We start from the raw sequence: 18,448 nt of genomic DNA on the forward strand, positions 1-18,448 counted from the left end.
CACCAAACCCTGTGGGACTCCACTAATAACATTAGTCCACGAAGAGCAGCACCCATTCTCCCACTTAACCATCCTTTTATCCATTCTAGTAACTTACCCTTAATACCATTCTGCTCCAATTTGTACAATAGTCTTCCATGCGCAACAGTGTCCAAAGCTTTCCTGAAATCCAAATATATGATATCAAAATTATTTTTTGCATCCAGTTCCTTTGTAACCACATCATAATATCCTATTAAATTTGTCAGACAAGACTTTCCCTTAACAAACCCATGCTGTGTCTGAATTATTGCTGCAGTCTACTTGTCCAGATGATCCTGCAATGCATCTTTATCCAGTGATTCCATTATTTTACCTGGAACAGAAGTTAAACTAACTGGTCTGTAATTACTCGTGTCACCCTTTGATCCCCCTTTGTGAATTGGGGATACATTTACACATCTCCAGTCCGTGGGAACCTCTCCTGAGTCCAAGGATGCTCTCATAATTATGGCTAAGGGTTTGCTTAGTTGCTTTGCCGCCTCCTTTAATATAACTGGATAGATCCCATCCACCCCAGGTGCCTTTCTTATGTTTAACTTCAACAATTTCTCCTCCCCTTTGCTTTCAGTTATTACAAAATCATTAAGTATCCTGCTACAATTTGATAACCTTCTGCCATTTTCAAACCTTAATAATTCCTCATGTGTGAATGTAGATGCAAAATACTCATTCAGTTTGTTTGCCATCTGAGCAGGATCATCAACAGTCGAACCATCGATGTCAAGTGGACCAATCAGATTCATCTCCTTCCTTTTAGAATTTATATAAGTAAAGAAATCCTTGCTGTTTTTCTTAGCATCTTTTGCCAAGGATTTCTCGTAATCTGCCTTCGCCTGCCTAACCTCCTTTGTGACCTGATTACAGACTAGCTTATATCTGCCATAGGCTTCTGAGTCGCTTGATAATTTATATGCATCCCATGCATTTTTCTTCTCTGTTACGAGTCTCATTAGTTCATTAGATAACCATTTAGGGCTAAACCTTGAACAATATTTCTTAATAGGTATGAAACATTTATTAGTGGAGTCTCACCAGGACATCAATCTCACTCACAATGGACCCAAAGCCAGGGTTAGGTTCATTGTTGTTTTATAGATTTATCAATGATATTGATGGAGGTATAGCAGGCTGAATGTCCAAGTTTGTAGACGATATGAAGGTTGCAAGGTTGTTAATTACATTAAGACAGTATCAAGATCTAGAGACAGATCTATGCTGTTTGTCTGTTATTTGGTTTTTAGGAGCATTAGCAACTAAGGCCATATTGCTCCGGGTATATGCGTGGTAATTCCCTGATCTTTCCGCTTCCTCCATATTTGGTGGTCACAGGCTCAAACCCTGGTCTAATCAAGAAGCATGTGCTATGCACTGCTGCTCCTGCCCACATGGCTACAGAGGCACCACAGATCTATGCAACAGGTCTAGAAAAGTTGGTAAGATAGGCTGAGAGGTGACAACTGAAGTTTAACATTGACAAATGCAAAGTGCTGCATAAGTTTAGCAGTAACCTCATAGTTATGTACTAGCTGTGCTGTTCAACACTCAGGGTAGAGGAGAATGAAAAAGACCTGGGATAACTGTTCAGTCAGATATGAAGTTTTCTGAGCAATGTAGATAGGCTGGCAGAGCAGCTCATGGGGTCCTGTAAATGATATACAGGAACTTTGCTAGCAGGGATAAGGAGGTGATTAATTGTTTTGTATAAAGCAATGGTCAGACCACACCTTGAGTATTGCAAACAGGTCTGGAGGCCTCAATTTATGAAGCATAATTAGAAAGGGTGCAAGAATGTTTGCTGATGCTATCGAGGCAATGTTAGGTGGGTCGGAAAACTGCTAGATTGGGGGTATACAAGGACTAATAGATTAACAGTAGCCACTGGCAGAGGTGAAAGTGATTCTTGCACTGCTTCTATTGGAATGAGCCGCAGCCTGGAAAATAAGATGCAGGATATTTCAGAGACTGCTGGGAATCATTGGGGTACAAGTAAACACATGGGTTGTGTTAGGGTAGCTAAGAAAAAGAACAGGTGCATGTATACTTGTGTGTACACCAATGCTAGGAGTTTAGTAAATAAATTTGATGAATTTGAGGTATTGCTCAAAACATCAAAGGCAGATATTGTGGGGATTTCAGAGACATGGTGTCACACAGATATAAGAAATGCAGAACTGGAATTTGGGGAGTACAATGTCTACAGAAAGGATAGACAGGATAGGAAGGGAGGAGGGGTTATGCTATTAGTTAAAAAACACATAAAATCCAAGGAAGTGAAGCCAGTCGACATCGCTGGACAGTGCAGTGTCGAGTCAGTTTGGTGTGACATAAGCATTGGGAGATCAAAATTGAGAGTAGGAGTGTGCTATAGGCCTAATGACTCTGATGAGTATAATAAGAAACTGTTCGGAGAAATAGAGTGGGCCAGTAAATCAGAGAGTCTTATAATGGGGGATTTTAATTTCCCAGATATTGACTGGAATTTGGGGGCTGGTCACTCACACAGTAGCAAGGCTTTTGTGGATTTATTGGATGATTATTTTCTACATCAGCATGTTCGGGAGGCAACTAGAGGGAGTAATACTCTTGATTTGATTATCAGTAGTGATTCTTCATGCATTAAGAATCTGCAGATAAATGAACCACTTGGTGGCAGTGATCACAGTGTGCTGAAGTGGGAGTTACTCAAAGAGGTAACTACCATTAGGGGTAAAGGGAAGGGGTATTGCTTTCGTAAAGGCGACTACAATGGACTGAGACAGTATTTAAATTCTATACAGTAGGATCAACTGATGATATTGCCAACAGCAAATTCAAAATGGGAAGCATTCAAAGAACTTATTGTGGAAGCTACTAGGCTTTACATACCAACTAAGAAATATTGTTCAAGGTTTAGGCCTAAATGGTTGTCAGATGAACTAATAAGGCATATGGCAGAGAAGAAAAATGCATGGGATACATACAAATTAACACGTGACACGGACGCCTATGATAGATACAAGTTGATCTGTAACCAAGTTACAAAGGAGGTTAGGCAGGCGAAGGCAGATTACGAGAGATCCTTGGCAAGGGATGCGAAGAAAAACAGCAAAGAGTTCTTTACTTATGTAAACTCTAGAAGGAAGGGGATGAATCAGATTGGTCCACTTGAGATCGATGGGTCAACTGTTGATGACCCTGCTCGGGTAGCTAACAAACTAAATGAATATTTTGCATCGACATTCACACATGAGGAGTTATTCAGCGAGGGGAATGCCAGAGGTGTATTCAACTCTAGCAGTGAGCTAGAGAATCTTGTAATAACTGAGAGCAAAGTGGAGGAGAAATTGTTGAAGATAAACACAAGAAAGGCACCTGGGGTGGATGGGATCTATCCAGTTATATTAAAGGAGGCAGCAAAGGAGGTAAGCAAACCCTTAGCCATAATTATGAGAGCTTCCTTGGACTCAGGGGAGGTACCCATTGACTGGAGATGTGCAAATGTGACCCCAATTCACAAAGGGGGATCAAAGGCTGACACAAGTAATTATAGACCTGTGAGTTTAACTTCTGTTACCGGAAAATTAATGGAGGCACTGGTGAAAGAAGCACTGCAGGATCATCTAGACAAGACTTCAGTTATAGCTAGGACACAGCATGGTTTTGTTAAGGGAAAGTCTTGCCTGACCAATTTGATTGGATACTATGATGCAGTCACAAAAGAACTGGATGCAGGGAATAACTTTGATATTATATACTTGGATCTTAGAAAGGCTTTTGATACTGTTGCACATGGAAGACTGCTGCACAAATTGGAGCAGTGTGGCATTGGAGGCAAGTTGCTGCTATGGATAAAGGGGTGGTTGAGGGGGAGAAGACAGAGAGTGGTAATCAATGGACACTGCTCATCGTGGACTAATGTTATTAGTGGAGTCTCTCAGGATTGGGAGTCCCTCCTTCAGTATTGGGGCCTTTATTGTTTTCTGTATTTATAAATGATATTGATGATGGTATATCAGGCTTAATGTCCAAGTTTGCAGACGATACGAAGGTTGGCAAGGTTGTCAAGGACACTACTGACACTATGATGCTGCAACAGGATTTGGAAAGGTTGAGCAGATGGGCTTCGAGGTGGCAAATGAAGTTTAACATTGACAAATGTAAAGTACTACATATGGGAAACAGCAACCCCAGAGCAACGTATCAACTCTGTGGTACTACACTGACAGTGGTAGAGAATGAAAGGGACCTGGGGGTGGTGGTGGTGCAGGCAGATATGAAGTTCTCTGAGCAGTGCAGACGAGCTGCAAGAGTAGCTCATGGTGTATTGTCAATGATATATAGGAATTTTTCTAGCAGGGATAAGGAGGTGATTATTCCCTTGTATAAGGCAATGGTCAGGCCACACCTAGAGTACTGTATACAGGCCTGGAGGCCTCATTTCAGGAAGGATGTAGAGCTGCTGGAACGAGTACAGAGAAGGGCAACTAGATTGGTGAATGGGACAAAGGGGTTCTCTTACGAAGAAAGGCTTAAGTTTTGCAAATTACAGTGTCTGGAAACTAGGCACCAGCGGGGTGATCTGATAGAGGTGTACAAAGCCTTGAATGGTTTGAGCATGCTCAATGCTGATGGGATTCTTCCTCTAGCTCAGAAAAATCACCTGAGAGGGCATAAATTCAAATTGAGGAAAGACAGATGTAGGATAGATGTGCGGAAATTTGCCTTTAGCCAGCGGGTGGTTGGTGGGTGGAACAGACTTCCATCCCTTGTCGTGGAAGTTGATAGCCTAAATAAGTTTAAGGCTCAGCTGGACAGGTATTTCGAACGAACAGAGGGGTGAAGTGGAAGTGGTTATTTTTATTTATTTATGTTACTTTTTTTTTTTTTTTTTTGGCTGATGCTGCATAAGCTTGCTTTCTTGCATCAAATGCCTCTACTAATGCTAATGCTAATGCATGTAGAGCTGCTGGAATGAATACAGAGAAGGGCAACAAGATTGGTGAGGGGAAGAAACTGTTTCTCTTACTGCAGCATCCAGAGAGTAGGCACCTGCGAGGTGATCTGATCAATGGGATTCTTCTTCCTGCTTAGATTATGCACTTGAAGGGGCATAAATTGAAATTGGAACAGATGTGCAAAAATTTGCCTTTAGTCAGCAGTGGTTGATTGCTGTAACAAACTTCCATCTGTTGTTGTGGAAGTTGATAGCTTAAATAAATTCAAGGAAGAACTGGAGAACCGCTTGGAGCAAATGAATATGTGAAATGGGAAGTTTTTTTTTTTGACTGTTGCTGCATAGCTTTCTTTCTTGCAACATATGCCCCTGCTAATGTTAATGCTAATGTTAAAAAATTAAATTAAAACTTAAAAAAAATAAAAATTCCCCAAAAATTATTACTGACTGTTTCCTTTGTTTTTTTTTGATGGATAGTGTCCTCTTCATCTATTTATATAATCATTTTATTTGATTTCATTGGCTCCTGAATTCCACAGAATTTTTTCAACTTTGGCTTGAATAAATTGAAATCAGACACACAGGTGAAGCTAACAATTGCAATCTGTTTCTCTGATTTTCAAAGATATTTTCATGTTGCCACCTATTATGAACTATGTTTACTAGAAAAAAAGAAAAAGGCTTTTGTTTTTTTCCTAATTGTAATGAATTATTTTGAGACAATTTTGCACCATAATGGACACATTTGAAAGGACCCTCAAAATGCATATGTCAGTAACATGGGAAGGAATAGAGAACAAAAAAAAATATATATTTTTTTCCTAATTCAAATTATGTTTCATATGCCTGGTATGGCAAAACGGATCATGTCCTACTATCAATGTAAATACAAGACATCAAGAAATGTGCAAATGTACCACAATGCACGAACAGACATTTTCAAATATTGTGGTGCATAGTGTTGCAATTACTCATTTCTTGATGGGTATCATTCACAAACTGTCTTATTTAAGAATATGATTCAAGGTAAGACCTTAATTTTCTACTTATCACCAAAAAACTTGAAAAACTTTTGATAAATATTAATCAGTTTGCCAAACAAAATAACTTACCATGTATGTCAGTAGCATGATCATAATATAGAGTTTCTACTTCAGTTTCTTGGCAATGATGAAACTTGTCTTGTTGATTTTTAATGCCAATATGATTATTATGAAGTTTCTTCGTCTCTACATCATTTGTTACATTCAGAGTTCCTTTTTTTGTTTTAAAGGTTTTGTTTTGAAGTTCTACCATATCAGTTTTCTTTCTGGGACCATTTTTTATAAAAGAAATACTGTTGCTCTTAGAACAAATATAACCATGCTCATCTTCTGATTTTGGGAATTTTAATGAATCACTATGATATTTAAGATGACTCATATGCTTAGAAACAGTCATTTCAGTGACTTCACCATTAAAAAGTACATTGGACATATCATAATTCATCCTTTTAGATGAATCACTTAAACACGAGTAATTTTCTTTCAAAGGTGGAAATGAATGAGATAATGCATTAGTGTCATTCACTGCGTTAACGGAATTTGAAGAGTTTTCGAACGTTGTTGAATCACCTTCAACATCACGTGAGGAAGACTGCAAGTTTATTTCTAATGTTGTTTCACATGGTAAATTTATTTCTAAAGATTTACTATTAGACATATTTCTGCTAGTTGTTAATATTCTAGAGTCATTATGGTTAATTGTAAATGATGTGTCATGAGATATTTCACTTTCTATAAAGGACGTGTCGCCACTTTCTTGAATATCAGGAAGTCTGTTTGCTAGAAACCTCATGTTAGATGATGTATATCTAGCTCCCTTTGCAAACATTTTAGGTGCTTCTCTGTGATTATAAGAGTACAAAGATTCCAAGTTTATATTTTTTCTACCACAATAGTTATTAATTTGTGCAGGAGTCAATGGGTTATCACCAATATTTTGGCACAACCATGAAGAAACAGTAGGAAAATAGTGATCGCCAGATTCCAGTTCTGAAAAGTCTACAGGAGTTCTTTTACAACTTGCAGCATTACCAAGATTTTCTGAAAATTTCTGATCAATATCTGATTCTAATGCTTTCTGCTTCCTGGCAAAAAGACATGGAAAATTATTGGTACTGATACCTCCTTTATTAGCAGCATCTCCTACATGTTCGGTACTAATATTTAACTCTGGGGCACTGCCAAAAGATTTAGTTGACAAGATATTTTTTAATGTTGCTAAACTACCCTTTGAAATCATTCTGTGTCTAGAATGAACTAAATTTTTTAGCATACTTACTGCTCCCATCTCCCATAAAGCTTGCTGATCCTCAATACAATGTGAGGATAAATTCCATAAAGTTCCGCATGAATTACTAACTACTGTCAAACTTGGAGATCGCAAATGACCTAGTAATATCTGAAAGCATTTGTGTTTCCTGAGAATAGCTCTATAATCTTCTCTTAGTGCAATGTAACTAGATATGTTTCTCAAAACTCCACCACCATTTTCAATGATAGATAATGTCTGTGATGAACTTTTGTAAGTAAGAGTTCCAATAAGAAATATTAAGGATCCTCTCACATTACAAATATCAATCTTATTCTTGTTACAATGAGCAGATAAATTCCACAGAGCAGAAAGCATACTTTTCAAAGTTGTTTCTTTTGTAACAACTAAAGCTGCTTTCATTAAAGCTGTAACTACACCAACATCTCTAAGTGCTTTTTTGCTACAGGAGTCAGCTCTCCAAGACAGATTGCGTAGTACACTTGCAGTGACCTAAATGAAAAGAAAACACAGAAAGTAAAAACTATCAGATTAGGCCCTTATTATGCTTTAAATCAATTATTTAGATGAAATCACTTTTCAATACTTTTAAACAGTAAATCTAACAAAACTTTATTCTCTCTCTCTCTCTCTCTCTCTCTCTCTTTAAAAGTTATTCTTTTGTACGCTATAACCATCAAATTATTATATATGAAAACAAATAGCTCCAGTTAAATATCTGCTCTTTAAAGTAAATCAGACATTAATAGAAAGCAAAAATGAGAGTACCAGTGTGTTACACGCCTAATGACTCTGGTGAGTACTATGAACAACTGAACAGAGAAATAGAGTGGGCCAGTAAATCAGAATATCTTATAATAGGGGACTTTAACTTCCCAAATATTGACTGGAACTTGTAGTTGGTCACTTGCACACTAGCAAGACTTTTGTAGATTTATTGTACGATTGTTTTCTACAACAGCAGGTTCAAGTCACAACCAGAGGGAGTAATAGTCTTGATCTGATTATCAGAAGTGATTATTCATGCATTAAAAATCTGCATATAAAGGAACCACTTGGTTGCAGTGATCATGGTGTACTGATGTGGGATTTAACTACCATCAAGGGTAAAAGGAAAGGGTTTTTGCTTTCATGAAGGCGACTACAGTAGTCTGACAGTTTTTAAATTCTATACAGGGGATGAACTGATGATGTTACTAACAGCAAATTTTAAATGGGAAGCATTCAAGGAATTAATCCTGGAAGCTATTAGGCTCAGAACCTATCTTAAGCCTAGACAAACTAGGCATGTGCCTAGGGCCCGCACTTTGAAGGGGCCTGTAAATGGCAATGCACACAGCCAAATTGGTGATATCCAGTAGTGTAATGATGAGGATGAGTGCTCATGTTCCTTATAAAATTTGCAAATAAAATATACTTAAAAATTGTAATTTCAAATTTTAATCAAAATGAGGATGCTGCTGACATGTTCAGATTTGTATATATTTCCTTAGAAATATATGCAGATTTATTTACTTTACATTTTTATATTGATTGATAGTGCAATCCTAATTTTCCAAGAGCCCCTAAGCCCTATTTTTTTACTATTAAAGTAAGGTGTTTCATAATAAACATTTTTACAGGGGCCCCAAAAAACATTTGCCTAGGGCCCGCATATCCTTGTTAGGCCCTGACTAAGCTTTTCATATTAAGAAATACTGTTCAAGGTTTAGGCCTAAATGGATGGAAGATGAACTAGGTGAGACTCATGGCAGAGAAGAAATATGCATGGGATGTATAAATTATCAGACGACACAGAAGCCCATGGTAGATATACCTAGTCTGTAATCAAGTCGCAAAGGAGGTTAGTAAAGTGAAGGCAGATTATGAGAAACCTTTTGAAAAGGATGCAAAGAAAAACAGCAAACTTCTCTACTTAAGTAAACCCTAGAACAGCGTTTCCCAAACTGGGGTCCGCGAAACAGTGGTCGACCATATATATATTATATATATAGATACATACATGCATATAACATATGCATATGCTATACATAGGTGTCCGCAAACTTTTTTTAATATTTGAAGGGGTCCGTGAACTTTTTTTTGATTTTTAAAAGGGTCTGTAGATCTCAGTTTTTTTTTTTTTTTTTTGATTTGGTAGTTGTTGGCGCATCGGCTTCTGTGGCCATATTGCACCTCCCAAGGTTTTTGCAGTACTTTGATCCAAGCCCGAGGCGGGAATCGAACCCGCGACCTTGGGGTTGCCGGGCAGGTACTTTACCCACTCGGCTAGCCCGGTCGGCGTAGATCTCAGTAGTTTGGGAACCACTGCCCTAGGAGAAAGGGGATGAATCAGATTGGTCTACTTGATATTGATGGGTCAACTGTTGATGATCCTGCTCAGGTAGCCGACAGACTGAATGAGTATTCTGCATCTATATTCACACAAGGGGTTCTATAGAGAAGTGGATGCCAGAAGTTTATCAAACTCTAACAGGGAGATAAATGATTTTGTAATAACTGAGAGCAAAGTGGGGGAGAAACTGTTGAAGATAAACATAAGAAAGGCACCTGGGGTGAATGGGGTCTATCCAGTTATATTAAAGGAAGCAGCAAAGTAAGTAAGCAAACCTTTCATCATAATTATGACAGCATCCTCGGATTCAGAGGAGTTACCATGGATTGGAGATGTGCAAATGGATTCCCAATTCACAAAGGAGGACACTGACAAATGCAAAGTACAGCATATGGGTAGCAGCAACGCCAGAGTAACGTACCAACTGTGCAGTACTACACTCAGCATAGTGGAGAATGAAAAAGAACTGGGGGGGGGGGGGTAATTGTGCAGTCAGATATGAATTTTTCTGGGCAGTGCAGATAGGCTGCCAGACACGAGTAATTACACTGTTAGTTTAACTTCTGTTTTGGGAAAAATAATGGAGCCATTGGTTAAAGAAGCATTGCAGGATCATCTAGACAAGACTGCAGACTTCCCCTTAACAAAGTTATAGTTCAGCCACAGCGCATGGCTGAACTATAACTTTGTTAAGGGGAAGTCGTCTGACCAACTTGATTGGATACTATGATGCCGTCCCAAAGGAACTGGATGCAAAAAAATAATTTTGATATCATATACTTTGATTTCAGGAAAGCTTTTGATACTGTTGCACAATAGAGACTGCTGTAAAAATTGGAGCAGCATGGTAAAAGGAATGGTTGACTGGGAGAAGACAGAGTGGTAATCAATGGACACTGCTCTTTCTCGACTAATGTTATTAGTGGAGTTACCCAGGGTTCAGTGTTGGCCCATTGTTGTTTTATATATATATATATATATATATCAATGATACTGATTAGCATTGGCATTAATAGAGGCATACGATGCAAGAAAGCAAGCTTATGCAGCATCAGCCAAAAAAAAAAAAAAAATGCTCCCATTTCACCCCTCCATTTGTTCCAAAATTCCTCCAAATGCCTGTCCAGTTCAGCCTTAAATTTATTTAGGCTATTAGTTTCCATAACAAAAGATGAAAGCCTGTTCCACCAATCAACTACCCACTGGCTAAAGTCAAATTTCTGCACATCTATTCTACAACTATCTTTCCTCAATTTGAAACTGTGCCCCCTCAGGTTCTTAGTCTGAGCTAGAGGAAGAATCTCATCAGCATTCAACTTGCTCAACCCATTCAAGGCCTTATACACCTCAATCAGATCACCTCGCAGGTGCCTACTCTCCAGGCACTGCAATTTGCAGAACTTAAGCCTTTCTTGGTACGATCACCACTTTGTTCCCCTCACCAATCTTGTTGCCCTTCTTTGTACTCGTTGTAGCAACTCTACATCCTTTCTAAAATGAGACCTCCAGACCTGATGAAAGTATATCAAGCTTAATATCCAAGTTTGCAGGGTTGTTAATGGCAGTACACTGCTGCAAAAGGACCTAGAAAAGTTTGGCAGATGGGCTGAGAGGTGGCAACAGAAGTTTAACACTGACAAATGCAAAGTACAGCATATGGGTAGCAGCAACGCCAGAGTAACGTACCAACTGTGCAGTACTACACTCAGCATAGTGGAGAATGAAAAAGAACTGGGGGGGGGGTAATTGTGCAGTCAGATATGAATTTTTCTGGGCAGTGCAGATAGGCTGCCAGAGCAGCACATGGGGTCTTGTCAATGATATACAGGAATTTTGTTAGTAGGGATAAAGAGGTGATGATCTCCTTGTATAAGGCAATGGTCAGGACACACCTTGAGTACTCTACACAGGTCTGGTTACCTCATTTTAAGAAGGATGTAGAGGTGCCAGAACAAGTAAAGAGAAGGACAATGAGATTGGCAAGTGGAACAAAGGGGTACTCTTACCAAGGCCTTCAGTTCTGCAAATTGTAGCATCTAGAGACTAGGTACTTGCGAGATGATCTGATTGAGATGTATAAGGTCTTGAAAGGTTTGAGTAAGCTCAATGTTGATGGGATTCCTCTTCTTCCTCAGATTACGCACCTGAGGGGACACAAATTCAAATTGGTGAAAGATAGCTGTAGAATAGATGTGTGGAAATTTGCCTTTATTCAGTGGGTGGTTGATTGCAGTAACAAACTTCCATCAGTCATCGTGGAAGTTGATAGCTTAAATAAATTCAAGGAAGAACTTGACAAACTTTTGGAACAAATGAATGGATGAAATTGGAAGTTTTTTTTTTTTTTTGTTTTGGTTGATGCTGTATAAGCTTGCTTTCTTGCAACATATGCCTCTACTAATGCTAATGATGTTTTAAGTTTTAACAATATATAATTTTAATATTGGTGTTCATAATTTGACTTACTGGTTATGAAATATAATCTAAAGTAGTAATGGGGCACTTCTGAACTAATTAGAAAACCGGTTTCCTAATCATATTTTTTAATATAAAATGCTAGTATACGGGTATGTCCTGTTTAATGTTGTGGATATGATCTAGAAATTTTGACTGAAACAACGAAACTGATTTTGTCATAACTGCTGATATGGATAATAAATATTTTTTTGGTTGCACTCATAAGACAAATAAAATGAATCATAGTTTCTGGAAAATAACCTAAACAAGACATAAACATTGGAATCGAGGAAAGGAGGGTATCTTTTGCACATTGTGAATACGATGTCTTTATTTTTTTAGCTAAATTAGGAGATTACATTCAAATAAGATTTCTTATTTTTTAAAATAAGATGTGTGTGGTAACACATGGAAACCTTAAAACAATCATGCAATATAGTCAAATACTTATCATTTTCTGTTTTAAACATACTCATATTTATCTTTTTCTATAATAGTTAACAATCATGCAATATAGTCAATTTTCTATAATGGTTATGTCTTTTTCATTGCATAAAACTGATAGTAAGTGTAGCACAGATTTCTCCAAATTACTCTGATAAAACTTTGCAATAATATTAGCTATTCAATAGTAAGTTTTCAGTATTATATACTTGGGCCTAAAAGTATATGTTAAGTCATATATCAAAGTTAATTGTATAATTATGGATTGAAATAAGACTGCTAAGAAGGGAACAGACAGGAAGCAAAAGGCAGTGAGTGATGACAGCCTGGTGATTTGTTCTACAGTGGTCTGTTAACTGATCTGAACTCTCCTTTTTTATAGATCTTGTGTGAAAGGCATGGATAGTAATTGTACTACACTTAACTCCATGCAACAAACTGACAAAATTATAGTTTATTGGTTCCCAAGTGTAGTACAATTACCAAAAAAATAAGTTCTAAATATCCATATAAGCTTGCCCTAAATGCAATAATATTAGAAAGAGGAGGAGGAATAATATAAGTTTTAAAACCCAAATTAGCATAACATACCTTAATCAAAAACTGATATTTTAGATGTGTCTAATATCTAAAATGTAACTGAAGTTGAAAATGTAATTTCAGAGGCATATCACACATAATACTCAAGGGGATATTTTTAGGGTGGACAGAGGTTTAAAGATAAATGATATAAAAAAAAAAAAAAAGCTGATTATTTGGGTATAACTAAAATTAAAAACAGAAACTACAATTATAAAAGACAACTGGGTATTTTAAATCAAATATTTGCAAGCAATTTAGACTCTGGGACAACCAGACAATTAGATTGGAGAGGGGAACAAAGGGGTGCTTTTAACAAGAAAGGCTTAAGTTCTGCAAATTGCAGTGCCTGGAGGCTAGGCATCTGCGAGGTGACCTGATCGAGGTGTATAAGGCCTTGAACGGGTGAAGCAAGCTCAATGCTGATGGGATTCTTCCTCTTGCTGAGATTATGAACCTAAGGGGGCATAGATTCAAATTGAGGAAAGACAGTTGTAGAATCGATGTACAGAAATTTGTCTTTAGCCAGCAGGTAGTTGATTGCTGGAACAGATTTCCATCTCTTGTTGTGGAAGTTGATAGTTTAAAAAAATTAAGGCATTTGGAGTGAATGGATGGGTGAAATGAGGTTTTTTTGGCTTAAGCTGCATAAGCTTGCTTTCTTGCATTGTATGCCTCAACTAATGCTAATGAACAAAGTTTAAAAGCTAGAGAGAATACAAGAAACAGCACTGTATTTAGTAATCATGCAGACTTGAACTACTATCACTCAAAGTACGTGTACTCATGTATCTTCGTGCCTGACCACTCAGCTGCTCAGCTCCATTACTAAATCTAACTAATGAGAAGTAGAGAAGTGTGTGATGGGGGGTTAAATTTGGTAATCAGAAGGCAAAACGTTATGAGTAAATACAACTAAAATCTGGTCCACTGCATATTGACAAAATAAGGCAATGATTAGGCCACACTTGAGTACTGCATACAAGTCTGGAGGCCTCATTTTAGGAAGCATGTAGATCTGCAGGAACAGGTGCAGAGAAGCCAATGAGACTGGTGAGGGAAACAAAAGGGTGCACTTAGCAAGAAAGTTTACCAGACTGCAACCTCTGGAGACTAGGCACCTGCAAGGTGATTTGATTGGGGTGTTTAAGGCTGTGAATGGATTGAGTAAGCTCAATGCTGATGGCATTCTTTCTCTTGCTCAGACTTTACAAGGGGTTTTGGGGCATTTTTTGAAGTTGAAAATGTAATTTCAGAGGTATATCACACACATAATACTCAAGGGAATATTTTTAGGGTAGACAGAGGTTTACAGATAAATAATAAAAAAAAAAAAAGAAAAAAAAAAGCTGATTATTTGGGTATTTTTGTATAGGATGGGAAATAATAAATTAAAGCCTATAACACATATGCACATGTAAACTGAATCAGAATTGCTTAGATGGAATAAAATTAATTCTTGAATAAAAGGATAGCTTGTCAGTTTTGAGCTATTTAGCTTCTGTGGTTGTCCTGGAAGAATTTTTGCAGATTTATCCTTGGGAAGTGGGTTTGTTTGACTCCTGCTGATCCAGAATGCTTACTTCTGCATTTATTCTGTGGTCTGTTGTCACTTAAACTGTGATGTTGCTTTTGGTTCTTTTGTATTGTGGAGGATCTCATTTTTAAACAAGCAGAGGTAGTCTGACTCTTTCTATATTTGTTTCTGATGAAAATGGATTCCTTGAATTTTCCCTTGCTATAGTTTAAATATGTAGAAAGATTATTTTTAATTAACCCCCGCAGTTCAGTTTCTATGCCATCTACAGCATTCAAATCATACATCCATCAGAAGCAATATAAAAAAAAACAAAAAAAAAAAAACATCAACTGAAAACTGTATGCTGTAAACTGTATGCCAGAGTACCTCTATTTATTTAAAAATCAGATCATCCACAATAAACAATAATAGAAGACTCAAAAGCAACACAAGAGTTCCAGCAGCAGCAGCAAACCACAAAACAAATAAAATGAATTCAGTAGGAAAGCGATCTCAATTCACAGGAGATCAGTAACCCAACTACCCAAAATGAAACCAGCGAAAATTCTTCCAGGACAATCAGACACAACCTCAGTAACTTAATCGCATAGCTGTCAGATTAACCATTCTTTGGTTTAAAAATTTATTTTATTTCATTTTTTTAATTTATTACCTTATATTTAATTTTAATTTATATGTTATTTTAATTATAGTAATTCTAATTAAATTTTTTTTACATGCTTTAATTTATCATTTCCCATCCAATGTAAAAATACACAGATAACCAGATAATCATTGTTTATCTTTAAGCCTCAGGTCAACTCTGAAAATATCCCCTTGGATATTACATGTTATTTGGATATTATACCTTAGAAATTATATTCACTACTGCAAGAAATGCCCCTGGGCACTAATTAACTTTATCTTAACCTTGTCTCCACATCTCAGCTTTTTTCATTCTTATTCACACTCTACCCAGATCACATGATGCCAATATCTTAATCTCACAGTTATGAGATTAAGATATTGAAGAATAAATTTATTCAGCCCACAGTAACAACTTCAGCATTAGTTTTCTAACCATGCAGACAGAACAAATATTAGTTGTGTGATTTCTGGCAAGTTTCCCCTCCTTATTATTAAGTTTTTCCTTCTGATTATTAAGTTCCTTCCCCCTTTACTTGTTATTAGTTACATTTAAGTAAAGGAGCTGATAATTTCTTTAACTTTTTCATTTAAAATACCTAATAGTCTTTTTTAAATTTTAGTTTCTGTAGTAGAAACATAAAATAAGTTTCTGATTAAGGTTTTATATTATTTTGAGTTTTAAAACTTATTATTCCTCCTCTTTCCACTCTCTTTAGACATGATAAAAGTCCAAAGAGGCTCCAAAACATTGCTGAATTTTGAGAAAGATTATCTAGCTATTTGGAACTCATTCTGTAGTAATTATATTACATTCAGGAACCAATAAACTATAATTCTGTCAGTTTATCATGCGGAGTTAGTGATTTATTTTTTTTATTTTAAAGCTAATCTTCTATTGTAGTTATCGCATTAAAAAAAAAAAAAAAAAAAAAAAGAGAGCTCAGATGAGCCTTGCATTTACAGTACTTTGACTTTAAATTACAGTGAAGCATTTAGTCGTGGACTCCTGAGTGCCCTGTTACTAAGAATGAATGATCACTAGGCACTATGCTCTGGTTCAAAAGGAGGTAATTTTATTGTGAGATCAACTGTAAGGAAAACTGCAAACATTTTCTGTACAAAAGATCATGAACTAAAACCAGCATATAGCTGCCTAGTGCAAAGGTTGACAATGTTAGTTACAAACCAGTTATCAATTCTTAATGGAAGTAAAGGGAGTATAATTATACATGTGGGTACTAATGATTTAAAGCAAACAAGCTGAGTATTTGGTCCAGAAGTATAAGGTCATGTTGTAATACTGCCATGAGTCTGGTTGATACATTTATGTACCTGCAATTCTGCCCACACAATAGGAGGGATCTTATGTATATAACAGCCTTGTTGATTAACTCCAGAAGAGACTTTAGGGTCTCAGCAAGGCTTATGGAGGAAATTTTTTTCAGCTTTGCCTGTCTTAATTGGTAAAAAGAATTTATTTAATAAAGATGGTATTCATCTGGAAAGAGAAGATGAGAGGATCTTTGCTAAAATCATAGAGGAAGCATTAAGGGTTCAGAGAAACTGCTAACTGTAGGGGGAAAGGGAGGAGATCCATGAAACAAGGTTACACTGCACTCTACTTGAGTATTTGTAAGAGATTTCATTATAACAACACAGAATAACACATGGGAAGGGACACTAAGAAATACAACAACCAATAAAAAGTATTGTGGATGTAATAAATGATTAATTACTATGATGAAATTATAAACCATTTAGATGTATAAAATAATTTTATTTTTTTTTCATATTTAGTAAATCTTTTGATTTCATCCCTTGTGAGAGGCTACTGTACAAAATGGAACAAAGATTAGAGGTTGGCTGAGTTAAAGGTGACAGAGGAGTGGTAATAAATGGGCATTCTTCAGAGTGGACTAGTGTAGTAAGAAGGGATACGTTTGTTTGTTTGTTTGTTATTTGGTTTTTAGGAGCATTAGCAACTAAGGCCATATTACTCCGAGAATATGCGGTGGTCATTCCCTGACCTTTCCGCATCCTCCGTATTTGGTGGTGATGGGCTCGAATCCCGGTCTAATCAAGAAGCGTGTATTACACACTGCTGCTCCTTCTCACCTGGCTACGGAGGCGCCTTTCAGGGATACATCATCAATAATGAAGATCAGAAATGCCAAAGTCTGAAGATGATTTAAAGGTGGTTGGTAAATAATTGGGACCAGGCTATTCTGCTTCAAAATAACTTAGACTGGTTACAGATATAGCCTGAAACATGACAATTGAAGTTTAAAGTGTAAAGTCTTAAGTCGGGGACTGCATTTGATTTGGGGGTTATGACAGTAGCAAATGCGAAGTTTTCTTTTCAGTGTACAGAGGTGAGACAGGAAGGCTTGGGATGTACTATCAATGATCTATAAAGACTTTTGCTAACATTGAAAAGGATGTTATTAATCCTATTTACATAATGATGGTGAGACAACATTTGGAATACTGTATTAGGTCTGGAGGCCTCAGTTAAAAAAAAAGTAAAGAACTTCTAGGGAGGATCCAAAAATGGGAAAATAGGTTGTTTAGGAGTGCTAAAGGTTTTCCCTATGAGGAGCATATTAGAACACGTGGACTACAGAGCATGTAAGCTAGACACCTTGGGAGTGGCCTGATCAAGGTGATTAATGCTCTTAAAGTAAAGAATAAGTAAAATAATAAGGGAGGTATATTCATGAATTGAAATATAAAAGTAGAACAGAAATTTAAAATGAAAAATTTTGACAAACAACAGAATATTAGAAATCATGAAGTTAACTTTCAAGAAGCATGTTTCTGGATAATCACTTTTTAGTACTTGAGAAAATTATGATCATTTGCAGTCTTATTTATTTATTTATTTTTTGCTGATGCAAGATTAAACTTTGTACTGTTTTCTTGCACTGTTTGGTCTAATTAATACTAATAAGCTAAGTGCTGTCATGCCAGAAGTAATGACAGAAGAGCTGCCACAGTATGCTCATTATATTGTAAGAGTGGGCTATATATGATTTAAAAAACACTATAAATTATGTGCAGAATGTTTCATGTAAGAGAATGTTTCAGCACCCTGAAATGGTTTTCAGGGTGCTGTGTGCGCACACAGGTAGTTTACAGCTCGTTTAACTTACATTTTTCTGTCTGGGGCCACTAGTGT

The 18,448-nt window shown here is 36.8% G+C and overlaps 1 protein-coding gene across 1 annotated transcript in view; it reads right to left on the reverse strand.

Annotated features, from left to right (window-relative positions):
- Window positions 1-18,448, reverse strand: part of LOC150080280 (uncharacterized) — a 328,384-nt gene that overhangs the window by 64,165 nt on the left and 245,771 nt on the right. Inside the window, exon 8 of the mRNA XM_090380675.1 lies at window positions 6,088-7,780. Within this exon, the coding sequence (XP_090236801.1) occupies window positions 6,088-7,780 (1,693 nt within the window). The remainder of the gene's footprint in view (window positions 1-6,087; window positions 7,781-18,448) is intronic.

The sequence above is a fragment of the Mastigoproctus giganteus genome, chromosome 9, assembly GCF_048544385.1.
Source record: "Mastigoproctus giganteus isolate SK-2022 chromosome 9, ASM4854438v1, whole genome shotgun sequence".
In the NCBI taxonomy this organism is placed as follows: domain Eukaryota; kingdom Metazoa; phylum Arthropoda; class Arachnida; order Uropygi; family Thelyphonidae; genus Mastigoproctus; species Mastigoproctus giganteus.